Genomic DNA, 11,753 nt, shown 5'->3' with positions numbered 1-11,753 from the left:
CTCTGAGCCAGCACGATGCGTCGGTGATCCTTGTTAAAGATTGATGCTTGAAAATACCTATGCAGCAGCGTACCTGCCAGCGATCTGTACGCCGTGGGGGAGATCAGAAACGCGCCGAGGGAGTCGTGCGAGTGGCGTCGGCGGCAGCTCCATGCAGGCAGGCCGCGTGCCAGGTGAAGGAGGCGGCGGAGGCCATCGTCCTGTAGGCGCGTCGCGTGGGAGGTGGAGGCGGCGGCGTCGTCACGGCGCGTGGGAGATGGAGGCGGCGGTGGTCTTCAACTTTTTTTCTGAGACCGTTCTTCAGAGGTGGGAGGCAGCCGCGTATTCCACTTTTCTTTTTTCTAAGTAATCACGGCTCCTGGGCCTGCTGGGCCTAATCTCAGGCAAAGAGTCTGAGCCATTCGATCGCTTCATACTTGTCCCTCTCATTTAACAGTAGAAGGTACCGTAAAAGAAGCCCAACAGAAATCCCAAACATCTCCCTTATAAAAAATCAGGAATCCAAATCGTTTGGTATCCATCATTTGACCTGAAATCCTGAAATTCATTTTGGAATTCCACATGTGGGCTGTTTGGTTGCCACAGAATTGGACCATCATTTCATTTAGGAAATCCAGTAAAATGATGCCATGGGTAAACACGATTCCGAACTGAAACCTATCATTTGCGTTTCTCTGTGGAAGCCATTTACAAATTCAATATTAAATTATGCTGTCATTTGCAATTCCTGTAGCAACCAAACAAGGATCCATTTCTGGAATTACAATGTAAATGGTATTCATTTCAAAATGCTTCAAACGAAATGAAAACCTGGCTTCCAAACGACTTCTGATAGATATTGTGTATTTATCAGGCAGTGCAAGGGCACCGACACCCTGGAAAATAGGATATAGATACTGTGTATTTATCAGGCAGTGCAAGGGCACCGACACCCTGGAAAATAGGATAACCGGTTATACCTTGAAATTCGGCAGCCTACTTAAATTCCTTGACTGCATGTTGGAGAATTGGGAGGGAAGAAATCTTAAAAGTGCTAAATTATCTCAAGCAAAGAAGAAATTGCTAAGCTTAGCAGCACTGTAGATGCAATGCTTGTAGAATGCTTCTGTTAGTTTCTTGATCCACTGTTTCAATGTAGTTTCTAACAACAGCTCAATATTTACACGATACTTACTTCGCAACTTCACATGAGAAGCTGCATTAAAAATGAGCAGTCAAATGACGGTTATGCTTGTGCAACCTCACGGAGTGTAAAATCAGGAGGTGTCCAACTTGGCAGTCCCAGTCTCGGAGGAACGCATTGACTATCCAGGAAGAAGCCACTGCTCGTGATGTTTGGTGCTCTTCAGAGTCTGGACAACCATGCAGTACCACCATCGCATAGCAGACAATAACGATCTATAATCTACACACTACCTTTCAATATCCAGCTTGCAGTCTTCAAGGCACAACCTGGTGAACGTTACCTTCCCGGTCAATAATTACTGTAGAACAGTAGGAGTAGGAAACCTGGTAACCAATCATCATGCAGTAAATATCCTACCAAATCCATAAATCCCCATAAATCAACTTTGCGGCACTATAAGGACACAAATCAGCTTTAATCGATCTAGTTTGAGAATGCAAGTCAAACTATGTACTTTTAGTATTTTAATCAAAGGCGGTATCGAATTTTTTTTGGCAATTATGTAAGCTTCTTCTTACTACAAGTATCATAATCACCTCATTCAGCTTTCAGTGAAAGGAGGTCACCCCATATGAGGACCTGAAGTACGCCATCAATGTTAAAAGCGGCTCTGATCTATGACAAGAGGTTGACTCTGAAGTATCTGCTCAAGCTTCCAGCTCCCTATTGTTGTCGGTATAACAAAACCACAATAAATACATGCAGCAAGCAACCAGTCCTGGTCTACTTGTACAGCTGTATACAAAGAATAAAAGCCAATAAGCTAATGAATTGCAGTAGCACCTTGTAATCACATCAGCTGAGCAACAGAAGGTTTGGAGCTGATTGCTGAAGTGTCCCACTCAAATACTCTGAGTATAACTGTGGAATGGACTTGAGAATAGCTTCACTATATGAGTTCAGACTCTGAGTACTGTGGTTTGCTCCCAGGTGTCTCGGGGCCCGATCATTTTTCAATAAATGAAGAATCGTATTTCGAAGTTCCAAGAAATTATGTAAGGAGACCCAGATGTGAGCTACATTCCTGTAAAATTTCAATAATTAGTAACTTAATTTCTGTAAAATTTCAACAAATAGCAAATAATACCTCCATTATAGATCCACACAATTTTTCAGAATAAAAAAAGATCTTCTGAAAATTTACAGGTACGGCGTCGGGATCTGTATGTGCTTGTGAAAAAAAATGTTTTGAAAAAATTAATGAAACTCCAGTAGACCTGAACTTTGGGTTTTCATTCAAACTATGTTATATTGGGATTTGTTGAAAACAAATAGAGGCAATGGTGAGGCCTAATACAGTAATACTAGACACACAGCCATCATACAAGAAATGAATATATGTAAAACACGTTTAAAGAAAAGACAAAGGACCAATCATACCTTGAAATAATTTCAGTACTTCCATTTCACATCCAATGTGACCATCTTACTGCAAGAGCTGTTAGGAACAAAAATGCTGAATATCCTGTCACTATGTACCATTCCTGAGCTAGCGAGCAGCACTTCACAGATACAGCCCCTTTCTGTCCAAATGTTGCGATGACAAAACCTGGCACTCCACTCTTCTTCCATGTCATGGCAGGCACTGTTACTTCCCTTGTCCCATCAGCGTGGGTGTAGTCTGAGAAGCTATGAGCATGAGCACTAAATATAATCCTGCGGAACAAGAAATGATAGTATGACTTCACGTGCAGTCGTGCATTCCTATGAGGAAGAAACTCAATATGATTTGTTTCAACAAGCATATCGAACAAAATATTATTCTCCTTTTTTGACTAGTAATTTACCACAAGTAACTGAAAAATTGAAGCAGGTAAACAATGCAACAAAAGAATCACCTTTAGCAGTTATAAGTAATTCAACTCACAGCTATACAAACTACGGCGGTATACTGAGGACTAACCTTGGTTTAAGTGCCTGAAGAATATACTGAGTTGAATTTGCAGGGAGGGTATGCAGTTGATCATACAGCCTTGTGCCATCATTTCCACTGCAGGATTAGATTACAGTCAATATGATAATCACCCCAATACTCAGGGCAACACAGAGAACAGTGGCACAAAATTGCACATTCAAGACAATTATTATTCCAAAATTGAAGGCAAGCAGTACAGAAAGACACTGAATGAATGGAGGGGAAAAGTTCACATGTAATAGTTGCATACTTCCTCCGTTAACTACTGTAAGACCTTTTAGATATTTTGACCTTTTAGACGCGTTTCAGCGTGTGGGAAAAGTTAACATGTAATAGTTAAATACTTCTGTTCACTCATGTTCTAAAAAGTCTTACAATACTGAATGGAGGGGGTAAGTTTAAATATGCACAGAATGTATCATGTGCTTTTCAAAATGACAATCTTACATAATGATGGAAACAGGATATAGCATTGGTATAGAACATGAGTTATGAATTTCACAAAAAGGGAAAATGAATTGTGCCTTAACTCATGATACATAATATCTAAATTTTACCTTTCTTTCGAACTCAAGGAAACCAGAGGATGATCTGAGACAGCTCCCTCTGGAAATATGGGGACACCGATGATTCCTCCATCAGACTTATCGGACTTATGTAGTGGAATATGGAGTAAAATGATTGGACCAGATCCCGAAGTCATGCTGTTTTGTCTCCAACTGTGGGCATCGGAATCTTGTTGTTTTTCACTTCCCAGATGATAATGTTGTGGTCCGTTTAACCTTTTCCTTTGGAAACAATGGCTTTCCATCTCCATAACCTTCTCAACGCTGAACCGCAACGTGTTGTCACCACAGAGCAGTGCAATCGCATTTAAAGACAAAAAACTGGTATTACTAATCTCAAAGGAACCACAACCACTTGAATCTAATCCTGGCAAATGATTGGCCATACGGTGCACCAATTTACCATCCAAACTCAAACATCCGCCCACATCTTTATCACCTAACACAATATGAATAGGAAGGGAAGAGTACTGCCCCAGTATCCCCTCAAACTGTTCAAGAACAGCTACCCATTTGCTCTCGCTCTGCTCTGAACCCTTTGCTGAGATGTCCCCAAGGACTATGATCATATCTGGATTCGTTGTCTGAATAGATTTCTGGAAAAGGCATAACAATCCAAATTAAGCTTTTGCGCCATAGAGAGAGTGATAAGCATAAGTGTGTATAGCAGTAGTGCCCATCCAAAAGCTGATAGAGTTAGACTTTAATAATCTGCCTCGTATATGAAATGACATTGCAAATTATATGACTGAAAAGTGAAAATAGCATCCATGACAAAATATAAACAGTCTTATACATACCTAAAAGGACAATAGCTTCCTAAAGTTTGAGCACTGCAGTGTAGTGAACAACTTACTATAATAAGGTGAAATAAGCAGCTGATTCCTACTAAATGAAGAAGAGTAATTAGCCTATGACATTGCTCTGCGAGTCCAAATTGGCCCAATCAGTTATCTCTCTGCGCCAGTACAATAGTAAAGGGCATGAATCACTTGAACAGTTATGAAAAATTCCAATTTCCCCACGTTCAGCCTATATAACAGGTACATGTGGATGTGGTATACATGGGAACTTTAGCATGCAGACACACACAAAAAAACAACTCGGGAAAATTTGGGTCGCTCGCATCTGAATCTGATCACGGATAACTTACTGTGATTAGCTTGGACATGAGGTGATATCGGAAGAAGCGGTCGGCGTGTGTAGCATCCGAACCAAGGAGCATCAGGTCGGCGACCAACATGGCCCTGAGGTCGCCGGAGGCAGGGTGGAGGGCGGGCGAGCCGCCGGAGCAGGAAGGCGTGGAGAGCCAGTCCTCGAAGGCGAGCAGGGCGGCGATGAGGAGGAGCGGAAGATACGGGTTCGGCCATGCCGCCATCGCCGACGCCGACGCGTGGAGGGAGAACACTGGGGGGAGACCGAGGGCGAGGGCGGGGGCGGGGGCGAGGTCTCGGTTTGGTCGTCGCCGGCCATGACGTGGCTGTTTGCTTGTTTTATTTCTGACGGTGAGATGAGATTTGACCGGCGGTAAAATTAGCCCGACAAAGCAAGAAGAAAGAGAAGAAGCCTGGCAGAGGCGTCGCGAGAAATATTTTATCTGACGCCTTGTGCAACCTGTATCTGCTTTTGCGCTTCCATACTTTGTCTGTATGGGCCCTGTCCGGTCGAGGCTAAGGAGTGGTGCCCAGCCGGCGATCCCGCGTCCGCGCGTACGAATGAGTCAAAACGGATAAAAAGGCGGCTCAACACAGTCACTCATTCTAAATGTGAATGGTCGCGGTGTTCGGGATGACCTAAACCCGGTCCAAGTCCGAGCTGCGTTTCTGTAGCTGCAGACGCCGATAGCTGGCCGCTCGCGTACTCCCCTTGTCCTTCCCTAACCCACGTGTCATAGGGACATATTTCATTAAAATTAAACATATTATATTTTTCTTAATACTACCTACTACTAGCCTGCTACGTAGGGCCTCGTCGGCCTCGCCGCTGGGACCGTGGATTTCACTCGACGCGGGCGACCTGTACGCGTAAGGATTCCAGTCCAGCTTTGTCAGCTGGGTGGCCCGGCGGCGGCCGGCGTTCCTTCGCGTCTGCCCTCCTCCTGGCCCTTCTCGCAGCTTCGGCACGCTCCGCCTCCTGCGGCATCACGGCCCGCTTCTCCCACGACCCGAGCTCCCACACAACGCGCTCGGCGCGTTCGACCACGTCCCGTGCCTCGAGGCGGACGCGGCCGGCATCCCGGGCCTCGTGGTTCGCCTGCTGGCGACGCCAGCGCTCTTGTCAGCCGAGTTCCGCCTCCGCAACCTCCTCGTCGGTCGGTCGGGCGAGGGCAGCTGGAGGAGGCGGCGGGCTGCTTGCTGAGCGATGAGATCGTTCTTCCGGCCGAGGAGGTCGCCTAAACGGTGGCGACCGGCCCGGACGGAGGCCTCGTGCTCCCTCGTATCGAGCGTGAGCTCGGCGATACGCTCCTCGATGGCGACGTTGAGCTTCGCCATCTCGTGGTCGTGGACGGCCTCCTCCCCGTCGGCGGCCGCGACGGCATCCGCCTCCTCCTCGGCGGCGGGGTCAGGCCCCTCCTCCGCGGCCTCGTACCATCCGTCGTAGGCCTCGTGTCAGCCGTCCACAGCCGCCTCCACCAGCTCCGCGTCCTCTGCCTTCTTCGCCGCCCCCTCGGCCGCGACGCGGATCGCCTCGTCGTCGGTGACCCACTGCGCGGCCTGCTGCTCATCCTCCTCCATCTGCGGGAACCTAGCGCGGGCGGCGAGGAAGAGCTTGGCCCACGTGGTCTGCAGGGTGCGCGGCATGGCGGTGGAAGAGGAGAGGGCGCCGGAGAAGGTAGAGGGGAGAGGACGGCGGAGCGGGTGAGGTCTGCGAGGCCACGCACGCCGTCTTTTATAGCCGGTGGCCTTGGCGGGAAACTTGGGCGCGAGTGCGCGCCCCAGGCCTTTTCGCGCGCGCGGGAACCCTGTTGCACGTGGGAACTTTCCCGCGCGTTCTCCCCCCCCCCCCCCCCCGCCATTCCTGCCCCGTCGAGGCCTGCCATGGCGCAGCTGAAAGAACATTTCCCGCCCTTTTGGGTTTTGTGTGTTTGATGTCAACACTAAGTATATATTTATGTGTGTTGATGTAGACAGGTACAAGTTTTCGAGAAATATATTTGATCGGTGAAATGGTATGGCTGTTCTGAAGTTCTGAAGGTCTTTTTGTTTCTGGCGGAAGTTCCGGCCCCTGCAGGCGGAACTTCCGCCCTGGTACGTTCAGCAGAAGCCTCTCAGCGCAGTTCTGTGTGCAGTTGTTTTTTCCCTGACCGGAAGTTCCGGTGGAGTTGGCCGGAAGTTCCGGTCAGCGGAACTTCCGCCCAACTTCCGGACAAGTTCCGGAATTCTCGTTTTGTGGCTCAGTATAGTCCAGTAAGGTTTTCTCACAATTCCGGAACTTGGCCGGAACTTGGCCGGAACTTCCGATCACCGGAAGTTCCGCCCTAGTTCCGCCCAAACATCTTCTGAACTGGATGTCTGACGAAGGCGGAAGTTCCGGCCCTCCTGGCCGGTACTTCCTGTGCAGTCGAACTTCCGGCCCTCCTGGCCGGAACTTCCGGTGTTAGTGGATTTCGCCCCAACGGTCAGATCTGAGAGCTCCAATCATAGGCTCTCTTCTCCAAAGGGACAAGTTGCTCAATCATTGCAAGAAAAATCTGCCAAGCTTCACCACCATTAGAGCCACCTCAAGAACACAAGATTTGCAAGATCTCCTTCCTCCCCCAACCAAAACTCTTGATCTTTGGAGATTCGAAGGAGAAGACACCGATCTACATCCTCACCGAAGCGTTCTTCATTTCCCCCTCATTTGTTTGAGGGATGATACATCTCCGACGTATCGATAATTTCTTATGTTCTATGCCATATTATTGATGATACCTACATGTTTTATGCACACTTTATGTCATATTCGTGCATTTTCTGGAACTAACCTATTAACAAGATGCCGAAGTGCCGATTCTTGTTTCTGCTGTTTTTGGTTTCGAAATCCTAGTAACAAAATATTCTCGGAATTGGACGAAACGAAGACCCGGGGGCCTATTTCGCCACGAACCTTCCGGAAGACCGAAGAGCATACGAAGTGGGGCCACGAGGTGGCCAAACCACAAGGCGGCGCGGCCAAGGGGGCCCGCGCCGCCCGTGGTGTGGGCCCCTCGTCGGCCCCCGACTCTGCCCTTCCGCCTACTTAAAGCCTCCGTCGCGAAACCCCCGATGCGAAGAACCACGATACGGAAAACCTTACCGAGACGCCGCCGCCGCCAATCCCATCTCGGGGATTCGGAGATCTCCTCCGGCACCCTGCCGGAGAGGGGATTCATCTCCCGGAGGACTCTACACCGCCATGGTCGCCTCCGGAGTGATGAGTGAGTAGTTCACCCCCGGACTATGGGTCCATAGCAGTAGCTAGATGGTTGTCTTCTCCTCATTGTGCTTCATTGTTGGATCTTGTGAGCTGCCTAACATGATCAAGATCATCTATCCGTAATACTCTATGTTGTGTTTGTCGGGATCCGATGGATAGAGAATACCATGTTATGTTAATTATCAAGTTATTACATATGTGTTGTTTATGATCTTGCATGCTCTCCGTTACTAGTAGAGGCTCGGCCAAGTTTTTGCTTTTAACTCCAAGAGGGAGTATTTATGCTCGATAGTGGGTTCATGCCTCGCATTGACACCTGGGACGATGTGATGAAAGTTCTAAGGTTGTGTTGTGCTTGTTGCCACTAGGGATAAAACATTGGCGCTATATCCGAGGATGTAGTTGTTGATTACATTACGCACCATACTTAATGCAATTGTCCGTTGCTTTGCAACTTAATACTCGGAAGGGGTTCGGACGATAACCTCGAAGGTGGACTTTTTAGGCATAGATGCGGTTGGATGGCGGTCTATGTACTTTGTCATAATGCCCAATTAAATCTCACTATACTTATCATGCCATGTATGTGCATTGTTATGCCCTCTCTATTTGTCAATTGCCCGACTGTAATTTGTTCACCCAACATGCTTTTATCTTATGGGAGAGACACCTCTAGTGAACTGTGGACCCCGGTCTATTCTTTTAATACTTGAAATACAAATCTCGTCGCAATACTTGTTTTACTTGTTTTCTCTCGCAAACAATCATCTTCCACACAATTCGGTTAATCCTTTGTTACAGCAAGCCGGTGAGATTGACAACCTCACTTGTTTCGTTGGGGCAAAGTACTTTGGTTGTGTTGTGCGGGTTCCACGTTGGCGCCGGAATCTCCGGTGTTGCGCCGCACTACATCCCGCCGCCATCAACCTTCAACGTGCTTCTTGACTCCTACTCGGTTCGATTAAACCTTGGTTTTTTACGAGGGAAACTTGCCGCCGTGCGCATCACACCTTCCTCTTGGGGTTCCCAACGGACGTGTCAACTACACGCATCAAGCAAATTTATGGCGCCGTTGCCGGGAGATCAAGACACGCTCGCAAGGGGAGTCTCCACTTCTCAACCTCTTTACTTTGTTTTTGTCTTGCTTTATTTTATTTACTACTTTGTTTGCTGCACTTATATCAAAACACAAAAAAATTAGTTGCTAGCTTTACTTTATTTACTGTCTTGTTTGCTATATCCAAAAATACAAAAAAATTAGTTACTTGCATTTACTTTACTTATTTCATCATGTTTCCTTTTAATTTTACCGCAAAGAACATACCGGTAGGACAAGGGTCTATAATTGGGAGGAACAATATAGAAGAATTTTTCACCCATGTTAGTACTCGTTGAAGATTTTGAAGATAGGCACTTGGTAGAACTTGCTCCTACTTATGAAATTGCTGCTGCTCGCTTTAGTTCGCTTGTTGGAAACTAAATTTGTTAATCTCAATCCTATAATCCAACACATGTTTCTTACACTTGGTGATATGGAAGAGGGGGAAAAGAAAGATTTTGTTTTAGAAACCCTTCTTAGAGAATTTGGTGGTCTAGCAAGAGAGGCTAGAAAGGTCTTCGCTAAATTTAATAAGCTTGGTTCTCATACTAATTTTGTTGGTCTCCTTGAAAAAATGGACATGGATAGAATAAGGTACACTAATAATATTAATGATGGTGGGGAGATCAAAGCACCAATACCATGTAAACTCCTAGCTATGAATGATGCACTAGAACATAACTATGCTTGGCTTGTTCCCGAAAATTTGTTTGATGAGAGTAGCAAGCCCAAGACTAATGAAAAGGGAGACGCTGAAACTTATGTATCCAATATACTATGCATGGTTGAGAAAACTCCAAACCCCGCTGTAGGTGCACCACCCTTTGATGTCACTTGAGATACACTTTACGCGCCTAGGCGAAAGGCGTTAAAGAAAAGCGCTTATGGGAGACAACCCATGTTTTTACTCCAGTATTTTTGTTTTATATTTGTGTCTTGGAAGTTGTTTACTACTGTAGCAACCTCTCCTTATCTTAGTTTTGAGTTTTGTTGTGCCAAGTAAAGTCTTTGATAGTAAAGTAAGTACTAGATTTGGATTACTGCGCGAGTTCCGGATTTCTTTGTCTGTCACGAATCTGGGTCTACCTCCCTGTAGGTAGCTCAGAAAATTAAGCCAATTTACGTGCATGATCCTCAGATATGTACGCAACTTTCATTAAATTTGAGAATTTTCATTTGAGCAAGTCTGGTGGCCTAATAAAATCCATCTTTACGGATCTGTTCTGTTTTGACAGATTCTGCCTTTTATTTTGCATTGCCTCTTTTGCTATGTTGGATGAATTTCTTTGATCCATTAATGTCCAAGTAGCTTTATGCAATGTCCAGAAGTGTTAAGAATGATTGTGTCACCTCTGAACATGTGAATTTTTATTATGCACTAACCCTCTAATGAGTTGTTTCGAGTTTGGTGTGGAGGAAGTTTTCAAGGATCAAGAGAGGAGTATGATGCAATATGATCAAGGAGAGTGAAAGCTCTAAGCTTGGGGATGCCCCGTGGTTCACCCTCGCATATTTTAAGAAGACTCAAGCGTCTAAGCTTGGGGATGCCCAAGGCATCCCCTTCTTCATCGATAACATTATCAGGTTCCTCCCCGAAACTATATTTTTATTCCGTCACATCTTATGTACTTTGCTTGGAGCGTCGGTTTGTTTTTGTTTTTTGTTTTGTTTGAATAAAATGGATCCTAGCATTCACTTTATGGGAGAGAGACACGCTCCGCTGTAGCATATGGACAAATATGTCCTTAGGCTCTACTCATAGTATTCATGGCGAAGTTTCTTCTTCGTTAAATTGTTATATGGTTGGAATTGGAAAACGCTACATGTAGTAATTCTAAAATGTCTTGGATAATTTGATACTTGGCAATTGTTGTGCTCATGTTTAAGCTCTTGCATCATATACTTTGCACCCATTAATGAAGAAATACTTAGAGCTTGCTAATTTGGTTTGCATATTTGGTTTCTCTAGAGTCTAGATAACATCTAGTATTGAGTTTTGAACAACAAGGAAGACGGTATGGAGTCTTATAATGTTTACAATATGTCTTTTATTTGAGTTTTGCTGTACCGTTCATCCTTGTGTTTGTTTCAAATAACCTTGCTAGCCTAAACCTTGTATCGAGAGGGAATACTTCTCATGCATCCAAAATCCTTGAGCCAACTACTATGCCATTTGTGTCCACCATACCTACCTACTACATGGTATTTATCCGCCATTCCAAAGTAAATTGCTTGAGTGCTACCTTTAAAATTCCATCATTCACCTTTGCAATATATAGCTCATGGGACAAATAGCTAAAAAACTATTGTGGTATTGAATATGTACTTATGCACTTTATCTCTTATTAAGTTGCTTGTTGTGCGATAACCATGTTTCTGGGGACGCCATCAACTATTCTTTGTTGAATATCATGTGAGTTGCTATGCATGTCCGTCTTGTCCGAAGTAAGAGAGATCTACCACCTTAATGGTTGGAGCATGCATATTGTTAGAGAAGAACATTGGGCCGCTAACTAAAGCCATGAATCATGGTGGAAGTTTCAGCTTTGGACACACATCCTCAATCTCATATGAGAATAATAATTGTTG

The 11,753-nt window shown here is 45.5% G+C and overlaps 1 protein-coding gene across 6 annotated transcripts; it reads right to left on the bottom strand.

Annotated features, from left to right (window-relative positions):
* Window positions 1-1,043: 1,043 nt before the first annotated feature.
* On the bottom strand, window positions 1,044-5,060 carry LOC124674092 (metallophosphoesterase 1-like). Of its 6 annotated transcripts, XM_047210127.1 has the most exons (7): window positions 4,821-5,045; window positions 3,659-4,263; window positions 3,090-3,176; window positions 2,567-2,842; window positions 1,970-2,210; window positions 1,723-1,849; window positions 1,044-1,509 (listed from the first exon to the last, which is right to left on the bottom strand). In XM_047210127.1, the coding sequence occupies exons 1-4, from the start codon at window positions 5,043-5,045 to the stop codon at window positions 2,593-2,595; spliced, it is 1,167 nt and encodes a 388-aa protein (XP_047066083.1). In that variant the 3' UTR covers window positions 1,044-1,509; window positions 1,723-1,849; window positions 1,970-2,210; window positions 2,567-2,592. The 6 variants fall into 6 exon arrangements, with proteins under 6 accessions (XP_047066083.1, XP_047066122.1, XP_047066091.1 ...); XM_047210166.1 differs by having other exon boundaries at window positions 1,723-2,210; window positions 4,821-5,060; XM_047210135.1 differs by having other exon boundaries at window positions 1,044-1,539; window positions 1,723-2,210.
* Between the last annotated feature and the right edge of the window lie 6,693 nt (window positions 5,061-11,753).

This window comes from Lolium rigidum, chromosome 1 (assembly GCF_022539505.1).
Source record: "Lolium rigidum isolate FL_2022 chromosome 1, APGP_CSIRO_Lrig_0.1, whole genome shotgun sequence".
NCBI classification, from domain to species: domain Eukaryota; kingdom Viridiplantae; phylum Streptophyta; class Magnoliopsida; order Poales; family Poaceae; genus Lolium; species Lolium rigidum.
The sequence above is the reverse complement of the archived record's forward strand: the minus strand, read 5'-3'. Positions and strand labels throughout refer to the sequence as shown.

Excerpts from the sequence above, each read along its gene's own strand:
- LOC124674092 (XM_047210166.1), bottom strand. The coding sequence starts at position 5,045 with ATGGCGGCATGGCCGAACCCGTATCTTCCGCTCCTCCTCATCGCCGCC. Across the intron at positions 4,264-4,820 it reads TCATGTCCAAGCTAATCACA|AAATCTATTCAGACAACGAA; the intron begins GTAAGTTATCCG and ends TGCCTTTTCCAG. Across the intron at positions 3,177-3,658 it reads TCCTTGAGTTCGAAAGAAAG|TGGAAATGATGGCACAAGGC; the intron begins GTAAAATTTAGA and ends CTAATCCTGCAG.